This window comes from Geotrypetes seraphini, chromosome 15, assembly GCF_902459505.1.
Source record: "Geotrypetes seraphini chromosome 15, aGeoSer1.1, whole genome shotgun sequence".
Classification (NCBI taxonomy): domain Eukaryota; kingdom Metazoa; phylum Chordata; class Amphibia; order Gymnophiona; family Dermophiidae; genus Geotrypetes; species Geotrypetes seraphini.
In genome coordinates, this window is record NC_047098.1 from 47464146 (window position 1) to 47486896 (window position 22751).

At 41.2% G+C, this 22751-nt stretch overlaps 1 protein-coding gene across 2 annotated transcripts in view; it reads left to right on the forward strand.

Moving 5' to 3' along the window:
- USP32 (ubiquitin specific peptidase 32) overlaps positions 1–22751 on the forward strand; it is a 406702-nt gene that overhangs the window by 127471 nt on the left and 256480 nt on the right. For both annotated transcript variants that reach the window (XM_033921901.1, XM_033921902.1), the window contains exon 5: positions 2175–2334. In XM_033921901.1, the coding sequence (XP_033777792.1) occupies positions 2175–2334 (160 nt within the window). The remainder of the gene's footprint in view (positions 1–2174; positions 2335–22751) is intronic.

Consider the following 22751-nt stretch of genomic DNA (forward strand, 5'->3'; position numbering starts at 1 on the left):
TTGCAGTCTATTTGGGGCATGGCAGTATCAGCTCCAGGCTCAGTTCAAGACTTTTGTTTGTCAAATCAAGAGACTGTTTTCTGTGTACCCGATCCTGTGAAGCAACAGGATTCAGGGAGTGTTTTGTTTAAAGCCAATAGAGAGCTTTCTGCACTATTGCTGGTCGTGTCTGGCTTGTGTGTTTCCAGACCCAAACCCTGCTCGTGCAGTTATAGGAAATTAGAAAAGAATCAAGTTTGATATACCAAGAATCCAAACAATGTTAAAAAAAGACAGGCTAACAACAGAGAGGAAGCAAGGAGTTAAAATTAACTGGTAAGTATAACTGATCTAACAAAATCAGCGTAGCAAAAATATGAAGACATTTCAATGAAGGCAAATTTTTCATATCTCTCTTAAAATTAATTCCAATAAAACTAATACAGTATGCCCATTCCTCAAAGAGCTTATAATCTTTTGTTTCCTGTATAGTAGAAATAAGACCAAGTATACACTAATGGAAGGTTCAGAGAAAATGGACATTTTAGAAAGATTAAATCATTAAAAGGAAAACCTGTTACTATTAAAAATATTTTTTTAATATTGTTGGCTGCCAGGTCTCAGCAGTCTGTTCTAGTTAACTGCAGAGCACAATGTGGCAATACATGTTTTAGTAAAATTGGCTGTTAGATTTAATACATTTTTCATTTTTCAAGTACCTTTCTTATTTCTAATCTTAATGTATATTTTCTGTAAACCGCTTAGAACCTAACGGATGTAGCGGTATATAAGAAATAAATTACATTACATTACATAAAGTTTAAAATGTATTAGCACAGCAAAAATGACAGTGTAAAAGATTAATAAAATGTGGTAATGAAATGTGACATCTTTTTTGTACTCTTTTTCTGGGTAGTTTATTCCCTAACAACTAGGAAATTAGATATAAAAGAAAGGCCAGGATTAAAAAAAATATATTACTTCCTAATTTACTTTAATTTACTGTTGTCATCACAGTGATGGTGCTCAGCCTGGGACCATTCGCCAAAGTGCTTTCTGGAACTCTGCAGTCATATACCCTAACTGTAGCCTAGATTGTAACCATTGTATGATGCTATTATTCTTCCCCCCACCACTACCACCACCCAGGAGGAGCTGTGATAGCTGCTTCCACAGCATTCAAGTTTCAAGTTTCAAGTTTATTTAATCTTTGATGAATCGCCTATTACATTTTCTAGGCGATGTACATATTATAATTAAGATAGAAGAGGCTTTACAAAATAAATTCAAATAACAAAATTAAACAATACAGTCCTGAGTTTAAGGGGAGGGGTTAAAAGTTACAATATTTGGGTATGGTTAGAAAAAGGAAAAAACAAAAGGTAGGGAATCATAGTACCAATGCACAATATACTATAGTATTTGATTAAATAAAAAGAACTAATGTTAAGATTCAAAGGCATCTTTAAATAAGTGGGTTTTTAACAGTTTTTTAAATTTTACAATATCTTGTTCAGTTCGAATAAACTGAGGTAGGGTATTCCACCATTGTGGGCCCATAACGGAGAACATATCTGATCTTCTGGTCCCAATAATCTTCAAAGATGGCACCGATAGTAGATTCCTAATCCTGGTTGACCTGGGCAGCAGCAAGCCAAAGCCAAGACTCAAACCTAGGCCCCTTTGCATTCATGTTAAAATGAGATATCAAGTACATTGCCAAACTTGAAAAACACTCGCATTACTTAATTTATGTTGGACTTAAAGGAGTGGGTCAGTTCTGAAAGTTTCAAGTTTACAAGTTTTATTAAAAATTTGATAAGATTGCTTATCAGTTTTTCTAAGCGAGTTACGATAAAAAAGATTCAAAGGTTAAAAAAAAATAACATAAATTTTAAAATAATTTTGACTTTGAGTGTGATGATGCCCTCCATCAGTGGATATAACTATATTCAGGAACTTGATCTGATTTGTCTTAAGATATAATATTGTCACTGCTTGTCTGTTTCTCCTTTCCATCTTTCTTGTGTATTCCCCCAGAAGAGATAAAACTGGCAGCTTGAACGAGCTTATTCTGGACAGAGTAAACTCGTTTGTTAAAAATGGGTCTACCCACCTTCTCCTTATGTTCACTCCTACTCTAGAAGAAAAGGGAGAAAGGGCTATTTAATTGTTCTGCTTTGGATTTATTTCAGGGAGAAAAAGTAAACTATGACAAATTTCGGAACTGGCTGCTGCAGAATAAAAATGCTTTTACTTTCTCTCGCTGGCTACTGTCTGGAGGAGTGTATGTTACACTCACTGATGATAGTGATACGCCCACTTTCTACCAAACTCTGGCTGGAGTTACACATTGTAAGTGAATGTTAATGTCTGTCATATGTAGGCTGTTTGTAAGACTTTAGTTAATGTCACCTTAGGATACATTATAGATGAATTTTGTTCATAATATGTATTTTGTAATTTTTCGTTCATATTCCAGTCATATTTGTAATGTTTTAATGTCAGTCAGTCATAGGATTACCATATGACTCCAGAAAAAAGAGGATGGCTTGAGACAGCTGGGTTTTACTTCCATTGCTTGAAATGGAAGTAAAACCCAGATGTCTCAATCCGTCCTCCTTTTTCTGAAACCATATGGTAACCCTAGTCAGTCATCTAGAATTTGGTAGAAGAAGGATCAGTTCTGAAAGGATAAACAGGGTGACTTCATCCAGTGGTGCCTTATGTGGACTGTTTCTATAGTTGTCTTGAAAAATTTGCAAGGCTAATCTAGGCATACACAAGACTTTCCATGTAGCCATTATTTACATGGGCTTTTTTTTTGTCTATGGAGATGCTGGGCATGTTTCCCAGTGCCAACTGCTTCATTAATCTTTCTCCATTGGCAAACAGAATGAATTAGCTGCACAAATGGGTGATGTCATCTAATGGCACAGACATTGATGAATATCAGAGGTAGGATTTATTACAAGGATGTTAAAAAAATTATTTCTTCATCGTCACAAAATTTCATTTTCAAGTTCCTTTTGACTCCTTCCCAATGTAAAAATTTTTTAAAAAAATTTTCCTTCTATCAAAATAGTTTGACCCAGTGAGCCACTTCTTTTACATGACTTTTACATGTCCAGCCTTTTGGCTTTCCTGGGCCGCATTGACCCCAAAAAATTTTTCTGGGGCCGCACAAATGCGCAATCAGTGCAGCAAGACAGAGGAGGGAGCTGGCAAGACAGTAAACACCCAGGGGCAGCAGAGGAAAACACTGCATCGCCCTTGACCGGGGCTGCACAAAATACTTTGCGTGGCCGCATGTGGCCCTCGGGCCACAGGTTGGACACCTTTGAAGAGACATCTAAGTCGGGACGTCTGCACTTAGGCAAGTATTTATGAAAGGGTCTGCTGACATAAATCCTCTTCTAGAATACATACCTGTTTTGACGTCTCATTTACTGATGAAACTGGTGAGAAAATAAACACCAACCAACCTGTCAAATAGATATGTTAGAATTGGCACTGCCACGTCTGGGTAGGGACTTAATACAATAGATATAGCTGTGCTGAGTATTGCACATCTGTGGCATCACTTTTCAATCCTACCACCCTGATCACATCTTCAAACTGCCCAAATACCTCTCCATCAAAGCTTCAAGACCCACCACTTGGGAGATGGCTTAGGGATCCTGGGGGAGGGGGTCTTGAAGATGTGATTGGGGGATGAGTGGGATGGGTGGGTATGGTATGGTAGGGCTGGTAGCATAGCTTTATTTTTCAACATCTTGGTGAGTGCAGCTGTATTATTGCCTTCCTCTGACAGCTGGAGCATGGTACTGACCTCATGCACTGGATATCTTAGCTATCGACTGCTTTTTGGCACTCTGACTGGGAACAGGCCTAAACCTGGGCGATATCTGGACTTGACATTTCCTTTTGTAGTAGGACATGAATATGTGTGTTTTTGTCCTGTCCTAGTCCCATCCAAACAATGCTGCCTTGCTAGTTGGATATTCCTCAGTTTTAAATGTCTACAATCCATCTGTGTGGAATTGGAATTTGGACATCCATGAAGCACGGATGTCTAGATCAGTGGTTCCCAACCCTGTTCAGGAGGACCCCAGGCCAGTTGGGTTTTCAGGATAGCCCTAATGAATATGCATGGAGCACATTTGCATGACTGACCCCCTCCATTATATGCAGATCTCTCTCATGCAAATTCATTAGGGCTATCCTGAAAACCCGACTGGTCTGGGGGTCCTCCAGTACATGGTTGGGAACTGCTGGTCTAGATGGTAGTTATGGATGTCTGAAACATGCATCTTCTAAAATAAGCATCATAGCTGCACTTAGAATGGAGACAAGAGACTACACAAAACTCCTCCTCACTTTGATTTACATTTGACCAGATAGTTAAGATAAAAGAATCCTGTTTTGGTAGACCTACTATTATAGGGGACTATTCTATCAGTACAGGTCAAGGCTATTCTGTCTTTTTAGGTTGTAATGTTTCTGGGCATTCATGGGGAGATTCAACAGATTGGCTAGACTGGACAATCAACTGTACTCCCCTTTGATCCCAGCTACTCATAAATATCTCACTGCTAGATTATCTGACACATCTCAGGTTCAAAGAACAAATTGTTAAGGAGGTTCCCTTTATACTGCAAGAAAGTAAAGCACCAAGAGCAGATGTCAATTTTGATGCAGAGAACTAATCAAGATATGAATTCTCTAACTGAGGGCTAGATTCACTAAGCAAAACCGATCGTGTACCGATCGGTTTGCGACCCCTTTGTGACCCGATTTCTCTCCGACCCAATTCACTAACCTGTGTAGCGATCCATCCCAATCCGTGTATGTAAATGAGGGGAATCGGCATGCAAAGCAGGAAGGACGCTGTTCACTACACTTTTTTCCCTACACACCGACTGGCTAGCCGATCTAGAACAAGCGACTGGTGAGGACCAGTCGCTTGTGTAAAAAAACTGCTTTGCCCTGACTCTTCTCTCTGCCTCCCCTGCTCTCTTTGCCTACCCCAACTCTCTCTAGCTCCCCCAACTTTTCCTGCTCTCCTTCTCTCTGCTTGCCCTGGCTCCCCCGACTCTTCTGCTTTCTGCCTGCCCTGGCTCTTCTGACTCTCCTGCTCTCTGCCTGCCCTGACTATCTGGCTCCCCCGACTCTCCTGCTCTCTGACGCCCTTCCAAGCAACCCTTCAATAGAGTCTTCTTTCACATCTCAGCAGACATCCCTTCTTCTTTAGGAAATTGAAGCGCTGCTTCAACTGGATACCATAGAAGCGGTTCCCCCTTCTCAAAAAAATCAAGGGTTCTACTCCAGGTATTTTCTAATTCCAAAGAAGACAGGAGATCTTTGTTCAATTATTGACCTCCGAGACTTAAAACAAATATCTAGTCAAAGAAAAGTCTTGACAATCTTGGTTCTCCCTTCTACTTTAGCTGCATATGCTTATAATTTTGTGCTTAGTTCCAGTGGCGTAGTAAGGGTGAACGGCATCACTCCCCCGCCCTCTTCCCCACCCCCCTGCCTTGCACACCCCCTCCTTCCCTTTCCCTTTTTGGCTTCTTTGGCGTGCCCTTTGATGCCACTTCCTAGGTGCAGGTCCTGGAAGTGACATCAGAGTGCCAATGTGGGCATTTACCTCATGCCAGGGGAAGGCAAGGGGTGTGTGCAGGGAGCAGGTGGGTGAATGAGCGGGCGGAGAGGAAGAGGGGTGCCAACACCACTGTACCCTTAGAAAGACCATGCCCAGGGCAGCTTGCACCCCCTTACTATGCCAGTGTTTAATTCTGAGCTCTAGGAGAGCTGTTTGTCCTGGCCTCATTGGATAATGTCACTCTTGTTCCTGACACAGTCCTACTTGTCTATAGAGAAAAAAAGCCCCGTGCTTTATCTGCAGAAAATGCTTTATAACATTGTCTTCCTATTTTGTTGTATTTTGTTCTGGGTATTATGTTGCTACTTTTGTTTAGTATTTTCTATATTGTTATCCCTATCTTTCTGTATTAGCCTTTTTTGGAACATACATGGCTAATCTATAAAATCCCAGGTGCAGTTTAATCCGCATCCTTGTACTCTGTTATCCTCTTAGTTTCTGGGTCACTGTACATCACTTTAAACAGATTTCTAGGCCTTGGACACTCAGCTGTTAGCATGAAGGTGACAGGCAACTGACTTTCAGAGGCAATACTTCATTCTTTTAGTGTGCGGTGCTGTAGCTTTAATTTGGTTCTGGTGATAAGAAATGTAGGCAATGGGTGAGTTAATATTTGGAAGATGGTATGCCGTTTATGCTGTGAGCCTGTGAAAATTGCACCTAGAGGTAGGTAAAAGCGTTTGCCTGTCTATTTCTGCTTTCAAGCACATATTCACACCTTCCTTTTTAGACTGGAAAGATAAATATTCCATGCATAATAAATGCCAGGTAAAACTATGGATATGGGGAAAGTCAGTTATTTTGAATATGCTGCTTGATAATGAATATTTCATTCAGTTCCTCTAGTGCAAGGGTTCTTAACCTGGGGTCCATGGATGGGTTTCAGGGGATCTGTGAGGGTCAGATAAAAATTTAACATTTATATTAAATATAAAGCTCAGTACTGTTGATTTTTCTTGCAGATAACAAGAGTAGTAGTAGTAGTAGAAGATCTGTTTAATTTGCACAAAAGGATTATATGCCTGGAATGCGCTCCCGAGAGAGGTGGTGGAGAGTAAAACTGTGACTGAGTTCAAAGAAGCGTGGGATGAACACAGAAGATTTAGAATCAGAAAATAATATTGAATATTGAACTAAGCCAGTTACTGGGCAGACTTGCACGGTCTGTGTCTGGCCGTTTGGTGGAGGATGGGCAGGGGAGGGCTTCAATGGCTGGGAGGGTGTAGATGGGCTGGAGTAAATCTTAACAGAGATTTTGGCAGTTGGAACCCAAGCACAGTACCGGGTAAAGCTTTGGATTCTTGCCCAGAAATAGCTAAGAAGAAAAATTTAAAAAAAAAAAAAAAATAAAAAAAATTTAAATTGAATCAGGTTGGGCAGACTGGATGGACCATTCGGGTCTTTATCTGCCGTCATCTACTATGTTACTATATTACTATATATTTCATAATTATAATGAGTGGCCATTACTTTTTGTATAAAAAGGAAGGTGTTTTTTTTATTGTTTAAGGATCACTGCTCTAGAATCGGTCATCACTGTTTTCCTCAGCATTAGTAGTGCATAAAGTGCAAGAACAGATGTTCTCTACCTTGTTTTTATATATGGTTTGGGTAAAAAGAATAGGAGTATATTGGAACCAAGTTTCAACTTGAAACTATTTCAGGTTAGCAGCCCAAGGATGGGGCACTCAAAATTGTGGGCTTTTAAAAAAATTTCCTTTTGGTTTTTCATTTTATAAAATGAAAGGAAATTATGATGATCTGCTATGTGAATATATTTTTCACACATCATTTTTCCACAATATGAAATACATTGAACGGTAAACACTTGAACTGTGAAACATTTAGTAAACTTTATATTTAATAAAGCCTATAATTTTCTACCTGGACCATTTTAAAGCATCTGTAAATGAGGTTTTTGTTGTTGTTTTTAAACAATTGCAAGATGTCTGGAAAATTATTTTAGAGTTTGAAACACATGTTTATAAACTTTCCAGATGCAATGTGTAGCATTTAAAAAATCCACTCAAGAATATGTTAAAACTTGAATAATCTGTGCCAGAGTAATGAGTTTGACTCATCTGTTTTGCTCTTGGTGTTACATAGTTGAGAGGCAAGGATCTAATTAAATTTACTTGGATTTGACACGAAGTAGGAGAATGGAGTACAGCTGCAATCTTAGCATAATTCAGCTGCTGATTGCAAACTTTTCAGTTGGTGAATCTGTATAGCTATCACCAATACAGTGAAAAATGAATGCTACATGATCTGATTGCTTTGCTTCTCTAACTTGTACCATTCTTTTATTTTACTTTATAAAGGCATTTCAGGAAAAGTAGTATTAACTAACTAAAAAAAATTGAATTTAATGTACTCAAATAAGCAAATAAGCAATAAGCAAATAAGGGGTCATTTTATTAAGACGTGCTAACCGATTTAGCGCATGCTAAATGCTAAGGCATCCATTATATTCTGTGGGTGCCTTAGCATTTAGTGCATGCTAAATTGGTTAGCGAACCTTAATAAAAGGACCTCTAATGTTGTGAAGGCATAAAAGGACAATATGGGGCTCATAATCAAAACAAAAAATCATCTAAAAAGTGGCCTAAATGGGTATTTGGATGATCAAAAAGCCTGAACGTCCAAGTACCCATAACCAAAGCTGATTTTAGACATATCTAAAACCAGCTTAGGCCTTTCCCCTGCCTCTAAACGCATAGAGTGAAAAGAGGCGTTTTAGAGGCGGGGAAAGGGCGGGAGGGCGGCCGACCTGCACATAGCCATACAGCAGGTATAACCAAAGGTTTAGGCAGATTGCCTAGTTGGCACTTACGCGTTTTGACTTAGACCAAGTCAAAACAGGTATAAGTGCCAAAAAAGGGGCTGCTGAGCTGATCGCAGCTGCCGCGGTCAGCTCAGCAGCCCCGGCAACCTGCCTACCCCCTACCACAAAGATTGCGGCAGGAGAGATGGCTCATCTCTCCTGCCGCGATTGTGATCGCCCACCTCCTCGAACCGCGGCACTTCGGGGTGAGGATCGCGGCAAGGCATCCTCAGAATGGCGGCCCTTAGGGCCTGATCGGCCCAGGCGCCTCAAGCCCTGCCCACAGGTGGGGCTTGAGGCGCCTGGGCCAATTGGGCCCTAAGGCATGCTATTCTGAGAATGGCGGACCTGCCGGATGGGCAGGCTTGGGATCCGTCCAACGTTCTTCAGGTACGGGGGTGTGTGCGGGGTGGGGTCGCAAGGTCAGTGGGAGGTCTCATGGGTTGGTGGGTGGGGGTGGGTGTTTGGGGGGGCTGATCTGGGTGCAGGGGGGGCCTACATGGGGGGGGGCTGCATCAGGGTAGGAGGGCCTGGAATCCCTCCTGCCCATATTTTAGTGTGGGTGGGGGGTAGGGGGGTCGCTGGGGCAGGAGGGCTTGGGCTCTCTCCTGTCCCAATCGTGTCAGGGAGGGTGGGGTTTGTTTGGGCAGGAGGGCTTGGGCTCCCTCCGGCCCCGCTTTGTCGGGAGGGGTGGGGGTTTGTTGGGCAGGAGGGCCTGGGCTCCCTCCTGCCCGATCCAATTGAGGGGGGAGGTGGATCGCAGCAGGAGAGATTGGCTATCTCTCCTGCCGCAATCATTGCTGGGGAGGGTGGGGGGGGGTGGATTCTGTAACCGATGTTCTTTTTTTGACAGACACTGGTTACAGAATCCAGCTTTTAGGCGAAGGACTGGCTCCTCCTTTGCCCTGGCTTTGGGCGTTTGGGACTTAGGCTTTTTTTTTTGTTTATTGTATGTCTTAAGTGTAGATGTAGTGGTGGTCTGGGCATTTAAACAGCTGAATGTAGAGGCAGGCCATTATCAAAAAACACCTCCTTTTGGATGTTTTTTTTTTTGAGACTGGACATTTTTTCCCTGCTTCTACTTTCAACGTTTAGGGCCTTAGGCCAAAAGAGGACTTACGGTAGATGTTTTTTTTATTATGCCCCTCCATGCATATACAAACAGGATTATAGCGGGGGTTTCCAGTGAAGTGACAGTCTTGTAGGAGGGAAGCAGAAAAGATACTTCTACAGTATTCTCCCCAGAAATTTTTTTCAGCCGGGTGGCATGAAAAAGTCGTCGGGTGGGGTGGGACGGGGAAATTTGGTGGTTAGAATAGGGTCATTAAATCCAGTGGCGTACCTAGTATATATGACAGCCAGTACTAATAATTTTTAACAACCCTCTCCTCTATATAAAAAAGTTATTTTTTAGTAATAATGTAATGTAATGTAATGTAATTTATTTCTTATATACCGCTACATCCGTTAGGTTCTAAGCGGTTTACAGAAAATATACATTAAGATTAGAAATAAGAAAGGTACTTGAAAAATTCCCTTACTGTCCCGAAGGCTCACAATCTAACTAAAGTTAGATTGTGAGGGTAATAGAGAAGTGAAAAGTAGAGTTAGAGGAAAAATAAAAATAAAATAAACATTTTAATAAGACAGCATTGATCTAAATACTTTGGAAGGTAGAAGAGAGGAGAGAAAGGAATAGAAGCAGAAGGGGGAGCCGTTGAACAGTAGAATTCTGGAGAAATTTAAATGATAGAAATAGAACAAAACAAAGACAAAATGTTCTGTCCTATGTTCAATTAAATAAACTAGACTCTACTGTTCACTCATTCAAACTCAACTGCAGACTTCCCCAGCATATGAACAACTTGCCAGACCACTCATTCTGTGCTCCATCTACTTGGTGCATTGAGGTGCATGGTCAGTAATGATGCAGCTTAAATTGAATTATATAGTGGCATTCACACCTTGGTAGAGTGTACCCAAGAAGCAGGGCATGCTCGTTGGATGAGCTCCTTGGAGTGACTCCATTCAAGCAAGGTGGACCAAACTTTAAACATCATTTTGGCATTTTTCTTCTGTCCCTTCAATTTATCTCACAGATTCAGGTTAGTCAGCTTTATTGTACTAATGTTTACTATACCATTTTTTTTCAGCAATCACCCAACTCATTTTGTCTCCTCCCCTTTATCATTTCAACCTAGGGTTTTAATTTCATACCCTTTTTTGGTTCATCTTAATATTCCATTACTTCCTAAGGTAGCTCCATCCTCTCTTCCCTCCGAAACTCATTATCAGTTTTGCCTGTTTAACTGCCGGTCACTTTGTTCCAAGACCACCATAATTCTTGACCTTATCACCTCTCATTCCTGTGCTATTTATGTACTGTTTCACACAAACCTGACTGAGACTGGAGGAAAAGGTACTCCTGCCTCACTGCCTTTCTGCAGGCTATGAGGTTTTTTTAAATGTGCCACACCTTGAAATGTGAAAGAGATGTAGCTTTTGTCACTCCTCAGTGAGGTGATTAAATTTGCAGATGACACTAAACTGTTCAAAATTGTTGAAACGCATGCTCATTGTTGCAGGCGGACCTTAGGAAATTGGAAGACTGGGCGTCCAAATGGCAGATGAAATTTAATGTAGACAAATGAATGAATAACCTGAATCACAGTTACCGAATGCTAGGGTCCACCTTGGGGATTAATACACAAGAAAAGGATCTGGGTATCATCAATAATCCATGAGTCACACAACAAAGGTACACCTAGGACAAGGCAGGATCTTAAACACTGCAGTGAGCACTAGAACACCAACACACACACTGTAAAACTAAACAAACCAGATCCTGCACAATCAATTGATCCTGTACAGTCGATGCTAACAGAAAACCATGTCCTTTTCATACACACAGAACACAGATTCACCCTTGCCCAATATGGAATAATCACAAACTAAAAATAAAAATATGTAGACAAAAATTAAACTGAACCACCAAGAAACCAGAATCTGCCACCACAGAAACAGTGACACTTGTCCCCTAATACTGTGCAAAATATAAAGACAGTAAATGTAAATTTGAAAAAACTGATACATAACAATCACCACTTTACAAATTAACAAATAAAAATAAAACATAAATTGAAGATAAGAATATAACATTTTATTGGGCTAATCAATTTTTCAATTAACTTTCAGAGGCCACAGCCTCCTTCTTCAGATCAATATAGTATACTGCTGTTACATTATACTGTCCTGACCTGAGAAAGGGGGTTTTGGTCTCTAAAAGTTAGTAAAAAATGTATTAAAATAAGTCCAGTAAAAAGATTACCTTATTTTCTGTTTCTAAAAGTTTTATCAATACAACTACAATATTATTTTATTCTAAAGCAACAAAAAATCTTTTTTCTATCTTTTGTCGTTTCTGCTTTAATCATCTTGTCTTCACTCTCTTCTTTCTAGCCAGCATCTGTCCTCTCTCTGTCTTCCATGCAGCATCAGCCCTTTCCATTCACTGTCTGCCCTCTCCCTGTTCCATATGGTATCTTCCCTCTTTCTATGCTCCTTCCATAAACTGTCTATCCTGTGCCCCGTCTCTCCTTTGTACAAGATTGATTTCAGCTCTGCCAGCTCTCCATTTTTCTCTCTCTGTCACCACCTCCTCTGGCATCTCTCTCTTCTCCTTTCTTTCTTCCCACCCCACAGGCCGGCATCTCTGTCTCCTTCCCTTCCCTGATTCCCTGGCATCTCTCTCCTTTTCTTCCATCTCTCCCTCCCCTTCAATGCTCTGGCATCTCCTTTCATTCCTTCCTTTCCCACCCTCCCCATCTTCCTTCTCCCTTTCTTTCTCCCTCCAGTTGCATGCAGCAATTCTCTCCACCCTCTGCTCCCTTTCCTCCTTCTGTCGCCCCATCCCAGGTCATGAACTTCTTCGGGCAGCAGCAGCAGCATTCACAATTTGCTGCTGTTGCCGGCTTCGGGCCTTCTCTGTTGGATTCTACCTTCATGGAAACAGGAATTAGGCAGGACTCGGCAGAGAGGAAGGCCTGAAGCTGGCAACAGCAGCAAATTGTAAACACTGCCCAAAGAAGTTAATGACGCTAGGCCTTGGAGCAACCAGAGCAGCCCACTTCTCCTCCCCCCCACCCCGCTGACCCTCCTATCTCTCCCTTCCATGCGAACCCCACCGTGAGATGACCGACAAACCTCCCTCCAGGAGCATTGGCAGCTGCAGCAATCTAAACAGTTATAGCTATAATACCAAGAAAATTGCTTCATTAATAAAAAATAATAGCAAATTTTAAAAAAATGGAGCTTTGTAATCAGTGACTTTGAGGGACCCCAGGAAGGGCTTTCAAATTTTTAAAAAAAATTATTTTCTGATCAAGTACAATCAAATTCATGGGGAAAACTTCAATTCAGTTTTTCCAACTTTTGATTTTTCTGAACAGCCTTTGAAAGCAGACATGGAAGATTGGCTCAGCCTTCTGGACAGGACAATGTGATGGTGACACTTCTCACTCACTGTTTGTCCTTTTGTGGGATGAAGGCCCAGCTGTGAAAAGGAGGAGCAGGAAAAAGGGACTGGGGGGGCTCTGAAAATGACAATGAAGAAAAAGCAAATTCTGTAGTGACAGTAAAGGAGAGGTAAAAGACTGCTCAGTTTGGTTCTTCTGAGCTGCCAAAAAAACCCCCACAAAAACACCCAGCTGAAATAACTACCAATAAAACAGCAGTATTAACAAGGGGGCTTGCAAGAATTTCCATTAAGATGGCAATTCGTTAGTGCACTTTTTAAACGAATTATTTATAGCAGTATAGCCACTCTGCTCACACTTTTATTTTGAAATTCAGCTGGTTATAAGTATTAAAAACCCCATATACACCCCCCAACAACCCCACGGGGCCTGATACCTACTCACTCTGGCCACTTTCTACCCCCACTCTCGCGCTTCCCATGCACCTGCGTTGTAGAAATGATTGAGCACTAAAATCTCACCAAAGTCCAGTTTGTTGAAGTGCAGCGGCTCCAGGGCGGCTGTCACACTCTCGCACGCCTCCCGCAGGCACTGCAGCGCCACCGCTGGGCTCGCCTCATTGATTACATAAGGCCACCATCATCTTCCTGGTGCTACTGCCTGCACCAGTAAAGTGCTGGCTGTGGTAACCACAGCCGATGGCCCCTCACTGCACCACTTCATAAAAACTAAGGACTGCTAAGGAAGCTATGGGATCCTGGGGTGCAAGGGATGGTCCACCGATGGATCAAAAACTGGCTGGCGGACAGGAAACAGAGGGTTGGAGTAAAGGGCCATTACTTGGATTGGAAATGGGTCACGAGCGGAGTTCCGCAGGGGTCGGTGCTGGGACCACTTCTGTTCAATATATTTATTAACGACCTGGAGGCGGGAACAAAATGTGAGGTTATTAAATTTCCGGATGACACCAAATTATACAGCAGGGTTGAAAGCAAGGAGGACTGCAAAAATCTCCAAAAAGATCTGACAGCGCTGGAAGAGTGGGCCAAAAAGTGGCAAATGAGCTTCAACATAGGGAAATGCAAGGTCATGCATGTTGGAAAGAAGAACCCGATGTTCACTTACAAGATGGGGGGATCACCGCTAGGGGTGAGCAACCTTGAAAGAGACCTGGGAGTGATGGTGGACACAACCTTGAAGGCGTCGGCGCAGTGCGCCACAGCCTCAAGGAAAGCGAACAGAATGTTGGGTATCATTAAGAAAGGTATCACGACCAGGATGAAGGAAGTCATCCTGCCACTGTATCGTGCAATGGTGCACCCGCACCTGGAGTACTGTGTCCAGTACTGGTCGCCGTACCTCAAGAAGGATATGGCGGTACTTGAGAGAGTCCAGAGAAGAGCAACTAAGCTAATAAAGGGTATGGGGGACCTCTCATATACTGACAGACTGAAAAAGCTGGGGCTTTTCTCGCTGGAAAAGCGACGACTTAGAGGAGACATGATAGAAACCTTCAAGATCACGAAGGGCATAGAAAAAGTGGACAGGGACAGATTTTTCAAACTATGGGGAACCACAAGTACAAGGGGGCACTCGGAGAAATTGAGAGGGGAAAGGTTTAGAACAAATGCCAGGAAGTTCTTTTTCACCCAGAGGGTGGTGGATACATGGAACGCGCTACCGGAGGATGTGTTAAGCAGAAGTACGCTACAGAGCTTCAAAGAAGGTCTGGACACGTACCTGGAGGACAAAGGGATTGAGGGGTACAGATAAGAGTAGAGGTAAGGTTATAGGGATAGGATTAGAGGAAATTTGTAAAATTAGTCAGAGACCACTGTTCAGGCAGTGGGCCTGATGGGCCGCCGCGAGAGCGGACCGCTGGGCGAGATGGACCTCTGGTCTGACTCAGCGGAGGCAACTTCTTATGTTCTTATGAGCGATGTAGAGAAGTGCTGCCGGGTCCTGCCTTCGCGGAAACAGAAAGTAGGCAGGACCCAGCAGCAAGAGCAACAAATTGTAAGCTTTCCGCCTTAGCCCGTAGCGAACTCATGCTCTAGGGCTCTGACGTGTGTGCCGGTTTCCCTTCTCTTCCCCCCTCCCCGCCCCGGACATAACTTCCGGTTTTGGAGGGAAGAGAAGGGAAGCCGGCACGCACATGTTGAGAGCCCTGAAGCAAGCGTTCACTACGGGCTAAGGCGGGAGACAGGTTAGTGAAGCATTTGCTCTTCTTGCTGCCGGGTCCTGCCTACTTTCTGTTTCCGCGAAGGCAGGACCCGGCAGCATTTCCCCCAATAGAGCCCCGGAGCATAAGCTCGCTACGGGCTGAAATCTCCAAGCCGGTTTTTTTTATTGTGTTTTTTTTTAATGTTCAGCAGCGGTGGCAGCAGCAGATGATAGCCGGGCGCTTGTCTAAATTAGCTGGGCGGACTGCCCAGCTAAAAGGCCCTAGGGAGAACACTGTTCTAGTATACCTGTAGGTATCAGAAGAGACTTCCTTTATTGAAGCACTAGGCTGGTTACAAAAAGTATTCTCTGTGGTTGCCTTTTGGCTATATGAGAAGTTATTGCTGAATGTAACTAAAATAGAAATTATAGTAATTGATCACTTGCATAGGTGTGATATTTTGCTAAAGATTATGCTTTTAACCAGATGACTTTTGTTTAGCTGGCTCATAGCTTAGGATTCCTTATTGACTTCTCACTTGTCTCTTAAGTTACAAATCAGTACGGTTAGAGATGTCTTCTTTTTTTTTTTCCTGAATGTGATTTTCAAACTGTTTTGCGATGTGTGATATAGTTTATATACAGACTCAATAAGTTGATTTGTAACATCATTCATCAGAAAGATTATATACTGCATTATTAAGTTTCAAGTTTATTTGGTTTTTGATCATAAAGCGATGAACAATAAAAAATGGGGGGGGGGGAACAAACAGTTTGGGGGGGAATTACAGACATACTTTCCACTGAGAGGGAAATGGAGGGAAGAACTACAAATTAGTATAGGAAAGAGAACAAAGGGAAAAAACAGAAGGGCATTTGTTTGATCAATGCTTACCTGCTTCGAGTGGAGATGTCAGAAGGACTCCAAAATCAGTTTAATTAACCTTTTCCTATCGTAATAAATTTTATGTTACGCTGATTCCAATCGTAATTATTTTAGCAAAGATTTGTATTATTCACCGTTATCATTTACGGCTATTATAAACTTAATGTAAATAAGTCATAAGTCTGTAAATTCAAATATTATATGTTCCTGGCACTTTATTAGTCCATAAAGACTGTTTATCCACGATGGCAACGACATTTTTGGAATGTCCAGTGATTCGGGACACATGATAGGAAAAGGTTAAAGGTGTCCCTGAATAGGTAGCTTTTTAGTTTTGATTTGAACTTTTCAAGGGTTTTTCTTCCCTTACCAGAGCTGATAGTAGGTTCCAGATTTAAGGAGCAGTAATTGTGTATGTACACACAGAGAAAACATGAATTCTGTAAACATTAATTAGCTATACCCATCCCCTGTCTCCTTAATTCTTGGTTCTTCCTGTCCTGTTACTGTTATTTTATTGATTGTATTTGCCTGTCTGGGCCGTCTTGCCATTTTCAATAAAAATAATATAAAAAAATAAAATAAACAATCCTAGACATTTAATTGAAGTCAGTATATTAGTGTTTGCGCCTGATATAAAAAATGTTGTAAGATTAGGGCAGTGCTTCTCAACCCTTTCCTGAAGGCTTACTTTGCTAGTCTGGTTTGCAGGATCACCATAATGAATATGCATAAGATAGATCTGCAGTACACGGATTTGTCTCATGCATGTTCATTATGGTAATTCTGGAAACACAAGTGGTTAGGTATGCCTCCAGGAGAGTGTTAGAAGCACTGTGGTAGAGGTGTACAATGTGGCAAAAAAGGAGAGGGAATTGGAAGCATAATGAACCGTGCATGGTAGAGAAGAAACAGAATGTGCCCCAAGAATTAGTATGAAGAACGATTTTATTAGAGGACCCAACATGGGCATCAGAAGTCAGCTAATGTGTGTCCCAACTCATATATAGATTCATTGAAGTCTGTGAATAATGAAATCCAATGTAAAATCGGATGGAATTCACCCGAGAGTCTTAAAGGAATTGAAGGTTGAAATCGGAGAGTTATTGCAAAAACTTGCAAACCTGACAATCAGAACTGGACAGATACCGGACGACTGGAGGATAGCGAACGTCACCCCAATTTTCAAAAAAGGATCGAGAGGGGAACCGGGCAACTATAGACCTGTGAGTCTTACGTCTGTCCCCGGCAAGATGGTTGAAGCACTGATCAAGGATAGCATAGTCCGGCACTTGGACGCACACGACTTGATGAAACCCAGTCAACATGGATTCAGGAAAGGGAAATCATGTTTGACGAATTTACTCCAATTTTTTGAGACCGTGAACGAGCAAATTGATAGTGGGAAGCCGGTGGACATAATATACTTGGACTTCCAGAAAGCGTTCGACAAAGTTCCACACGAAAGACTTCTCAGGAAACTACAAAGCCATGGCATAGAGGGGGATATACAAAGATGGATAGGCAAATGGCTGGAAAACCGAAAGCAGAGAGTGGGCATAAATGGGAAGTTCTCCGACTGGGAGAAAGTGACTAGTGGTGTACCCCAGGGCTCGGTACTTGGGCCGATCCTTTTTAATATTTATATCAATGACCTGGAGGAAGGAACATCCAGTGAGATCATCAAGTTTGCAGACGATACAAAACTATGCCGGGCGATCAGATCGCAGGAGGATAGAGAGAAACTCCAGAGTGACTTGTGTCGGTTAGAAACATGGGCGGAGAAATGGCAGATGAAGTTCAATGTGGAGAAATGCAAGGTAATGCATTTAGGCAATAAGAATAAGGAATACGAGTATACAATGTCAGGTGCAACTCTGGGGAAGAGTGAACAAGAAAAGGACCTGGGTGTACTGATAGATAGGACCCTGAAGCCGTCGGCACAATGCGCGGCAGCGGCAAAGAAGGCAAATAGAATGTTGGGCATGATAAAGAAAGGAATCTCGAGTAGATCGGAGAAAGTTATAATGCCGCTTTATAGGGCAATGGTCAGACCACACTTGGAATACTGCGTCCAACATTGGTCTCCTTACCTAAAGAAGGATATAAAACTGCTGGAGAGGGTGCAGAGACGAGCAACAAAACTGGTGAAGGGTATGGAGAAACTGGAATACGAGGACAGACTTATAACACTAGGATTGTTCTCCCTTGAGAAAAGGAGACTGCGTGGGGATATGATCAAGACCTTCAAAATACTGAAAGGAATCGACAAAATAGAGCAGAGAAGATTATTTACATTGTCCAATTTGACACGGACTAGAGGACATGTAATGAAGCTATGGGGGGACAGGTTCAGGACTAATGTCAGGAAGTTCTGCTTCACTCAGAGAGTGGTTGACACCTGGAATGCCCTCCCAGAGGAGATTATTGCGGAATCAACCGTCCTAGGCTTCAAGAGCAAACTAGATGCATATCTCCTTAAGAGAGGCATATAAGGATATGGTGGACTATAAATTACCCGGAAGTTAACAGCGCCTATGGTAGCTCACTGTATTCAGTGCAATCACAAATTTGAAAATTTGAAATGTTGGGTGATTGAAAAACTGCCCTTGACTCAAAGAAGAGGGGACATTAGAAGAATATTATGGCAGAAAGAACAACGTTGGATCAACAGGTTACAGACAATTGAACCATTAGGGCTGAATACAACTTATGAGTGGCAACCGTTCCTTTGAACTAGTTAAAATTTCTTGTTATGACAGCTGACAGGGTGGTCTGTTTAATTGCCGATGTTTGGCCTATCACGCATCACGCTTTGTGATGACGTCATGACGCCCAGTTCGTTTGATATTCGAACTGGGCGCGTCTCACAGTCCCGACTCCATTTTGAGAAGAGCCAGCGTTTGTAGGGATTGCAGGAAAGAAGGAGACACCTGAAGATGGCAGATATCCCCTGAAGTAGCCAGTGGAGGCGAAACAGAAAGTCTTTTCTGTCGGGATTAGGAGCGGATGGTCTCCTTGGAATTTTTCACCTCTTCAGATGAGTGTTTTTTTCCCTTTAGTGTGGTTTTGTTGCATATTGTGCCTCTGAAAATTCCTGCACAAATGAAATCGAGCTGTAGCCTTCATTACTAATTTAGTTAAGTTTGGGGTTCATATCATTAAGATTTTGACATTCGGACAGTTGCTTCACCTATAATGAGACCTTTTCTAAAAAATAATTTGAAAAATGGAAAAAAGTGATCTTGAGTGAATGAAAATTTTGTCTATATAAACGTAAACGGAGTTTTTTTATAAACCTGTGATGATGTGCTGAGGGCTGGGTACTTGTGTAGTCCCAACCTCCCACAATTGAGGTTTATTTTTCTCCGTATTCTTCTTCTTATTATTATTATTATGATTTCCATATGTTCTCAGTGATATCAATGCTTCTGTCGGATGCAGTTTGAATGAGCCTCTGCTATTAACTATACTTTACAATACGTATCAAATATACATTTATTAATTATTACGATTGTATTCCAAAAAATTGCTAGTTGTACAACTTCAACTGAGGAATATTAAGATGGCACAGCTATGGGAAAGTGGATTTGGCTTCTCAGATGGTCAAAGGACTGAGATTTTGCAAGCACCGGCTTTGTCTATTAATGAGGAAACACATGACACTGATTTAGCTTGGTTAGACATTGAAAAAATTATGAAACAATTAATACAAATGGAGTTGCAAAGTGCTAGTTTAGTGGAATATTGTAAAAATGAAATTATTCCAAGAGGCTTGAGAATGAGAACAGCCCCACAAATGTTTACTGATAATAGCGATTTCATTACAACTTGGAATCAAATCCTAAATCGCTGTTCATTAGATTTAATGCTTTTGTTGATTAAAACTTTACAAGGGAAAATTGTAGAGACTAAACTCAAACACGATGAACTTATAAGAGAAGCACAAAAGAATAATGACTTTGATGACAAACTAGCAGAGTCCAACTCTAGAATGGATAAATTACGGAGGGAAGTGAGGACTAATAAATGGAAGAAGTTCCAGAGAGATCAGAAAGACTATCAAACAGGATATGTATACAGATGGATGAATGTCAATTATAAAGCAAAGACAGTCAGATTCACAACTTCAGGTGAATCGTCAGATAACATGAATAGTGAAAGCACTTCTACATCGGAGGATCAGAACGGGGATCAGGGTCCAACCAGACAAATTATAGGACACACACGGGGAGGCCGAAACGTTCGCGGCAGAGGGACATATCGAGGACGATCACGTGCCCGAACCCAGAAGAAACGGAATCAATAGTGATCAATATTTCCAATAAGATCTTAACTTCTGAGGAGACAAAGTTACTATCAAAGGGACTTACTTTTGTCCCGACAGCTGCCCACAATGCGTTTCAAGCCCAAATTGATCTTGAAAAATTTTTACGTAGATTACATCTATGTTCGTTCTTTTTTGAACATCCTAGCTCTATTCTAGACACGTCTTGTGTATATCCGAAATCAACTTGGAGTCCCCCGGGCCCTCCTAATCCGATTATACAAGCTTTCAAAAGTCTGATGATCCAAGAACTTCAGAACATAAATGAGATAGCTAGTTTTCAAAGAGGGTTTCACAATTTATCCTTTTCAGAACATGAGGCCCTCCAGAAGTTGAGTAAAGACCCTACTATAGTAATCAGAAGGGCGGATAAGGGAGGTGCTGTAGTGGTTTGGGGTCGTGACCTCTATATTGCAGAAGCAAACATTCAACTGTTAAATCAGGACACGTACCTTAAATTAGATCAAGATCCCTCTCAGGAGATTTTTGAAATGATTGCAGACATCTGTAAGGATGCAATGAAAAGTGGCTTTCTCACTAAAAAAGAACATGCGTTTCTCACACCCCAATGTTATAAAATACCCATATTTTATCTTTTACCAAAGATTCATAAAAATACCCAATGCCCTCCCGGAAGGCCAATTGTTTCGGCCCGGGATTCTTTATTAGAAAGAACAAGCAAATATATTGATAAACAACTTCAATGTTTCCTTATAACGATCAAATCATATTTACAGGATACCACCCAGTTTTTAAACAAACTGAATGAGTTTACATCTGGAACATCTACAAATTATATACTGGCAACTTTCGACGTTTGCTCATTGTATACTAGTATCCCGCAAGAAGAAGCTCTATCAGTACTTGTAGATTTATGGAACTCTCAACCTTCTCATAATACTACACATACTATCTTTTTGAGAGATCTATGTACAGTAGCGTTGAAAAATAATTATTTTATTTTCAATGGAGAATTCTTTAAACAACTTACAGGGATAGCAATGGGCGCGTCGTTTGCACCAACAATAGCCAATCTCTATATGTCCTGGTTCGAAGAAGTTTTTGTCTATTCACTGCCTGAATTTCGATATGTTGCCAAATGGTGGCGCTTCATAGATGACATTTTTGTCATTTGGTCGGGTACTTTACCACAACTTTTTGAATTTGCCGAAAAAATAAATCAATGTCATCAATCTATCAAATTTACTATGTCACACAGTAATGAGAGCATTAGTTTTTTAGATGTGCTCATTCAGAAGAAAAATAACAGTTTGGAGACTTCGGTTTTTCATAAAAAAACTGATAGAAATACACTATTAAAATTTGATAGTATGCATCCAGTTCACCTAAAAACGAGCATTCCTTTTGCACAATTTCTTAGATACAGAAGGATTTGCAATACTAAAGAAAGATTTATACAAGAAGCAAAAACATTAGAACATAAATTGATATCAAGAGATTATCCTGCTAAGTTAGTTAAAAGAGCTAGAAAACGAGCATTACACAATCCTAGAGAAACATTGCTGGATTATAAGAAATCTCAAGTTGAAGAAACAATCATCCCTTGTGTGATTAAACAAACTCGTATGTCACCTCAGATTATTAGAAGATATAAAAAACATCTTCCTCTTCTTCAAACTTTACCCTGTTTTGAGAATAAACGATTTATTTTTTCTCAATCAAGGAATAAAAATTTAAGTGACTGGCTGTGTCATACTGCTAAAGAGAAATTTATAGAAGAAGATCTTAGCAACACACCGGGGCATAAGCCATGTGGCCATTGCTCAAATTGCAAGATAATGGCTGAGGTTTCTTCTTTTATTAATCCTTCTGATGGTAAAAATTATACTCTATATCATATATCCTCATGTCAATCTATTAATATCATTTACACAGTTCAATGTCCATGCGACCTTTTATACATAGGTCAGACATCACGGACTCTAACAGTCAGAATGACTGAACATAAAAGTTGTATTAATACCCGGAAGTTAACAGCGCCTATGGTAGCTCACTGTATTCAGTGCAATCACAAATTTGAAAATTTGAAATGTTGGGTGATTGAAAAACTGCCCTTGACTCAAAGAAGAGGGGACATTAGAAGAATATTATGGCAGAAAGAACAACGTTGGATCAACAGGTTACAGACAATTGAACCATTAGGGCTGAATACAACTTATGAGTGGCAACCGTTCCTTTGAACTAGTTAAAATTTCTTGTTATGACAGCTGACAGGGTGGTCTGTTTAATTGCCGATGTTTGGCCTATCACGCATCACGCTTTGTGATGACGTCATGACGCCCAGTTCGTTTGATATTCGAACTGGGCGCGTCTCACAGTCCCGACTCCATTTTGAGAAGAGCCAGCGTTTGTAGGGATTGCAGGAAAGAAGGAGACACCTGAAGATGGCAGATATCCCCTGAAGTAGC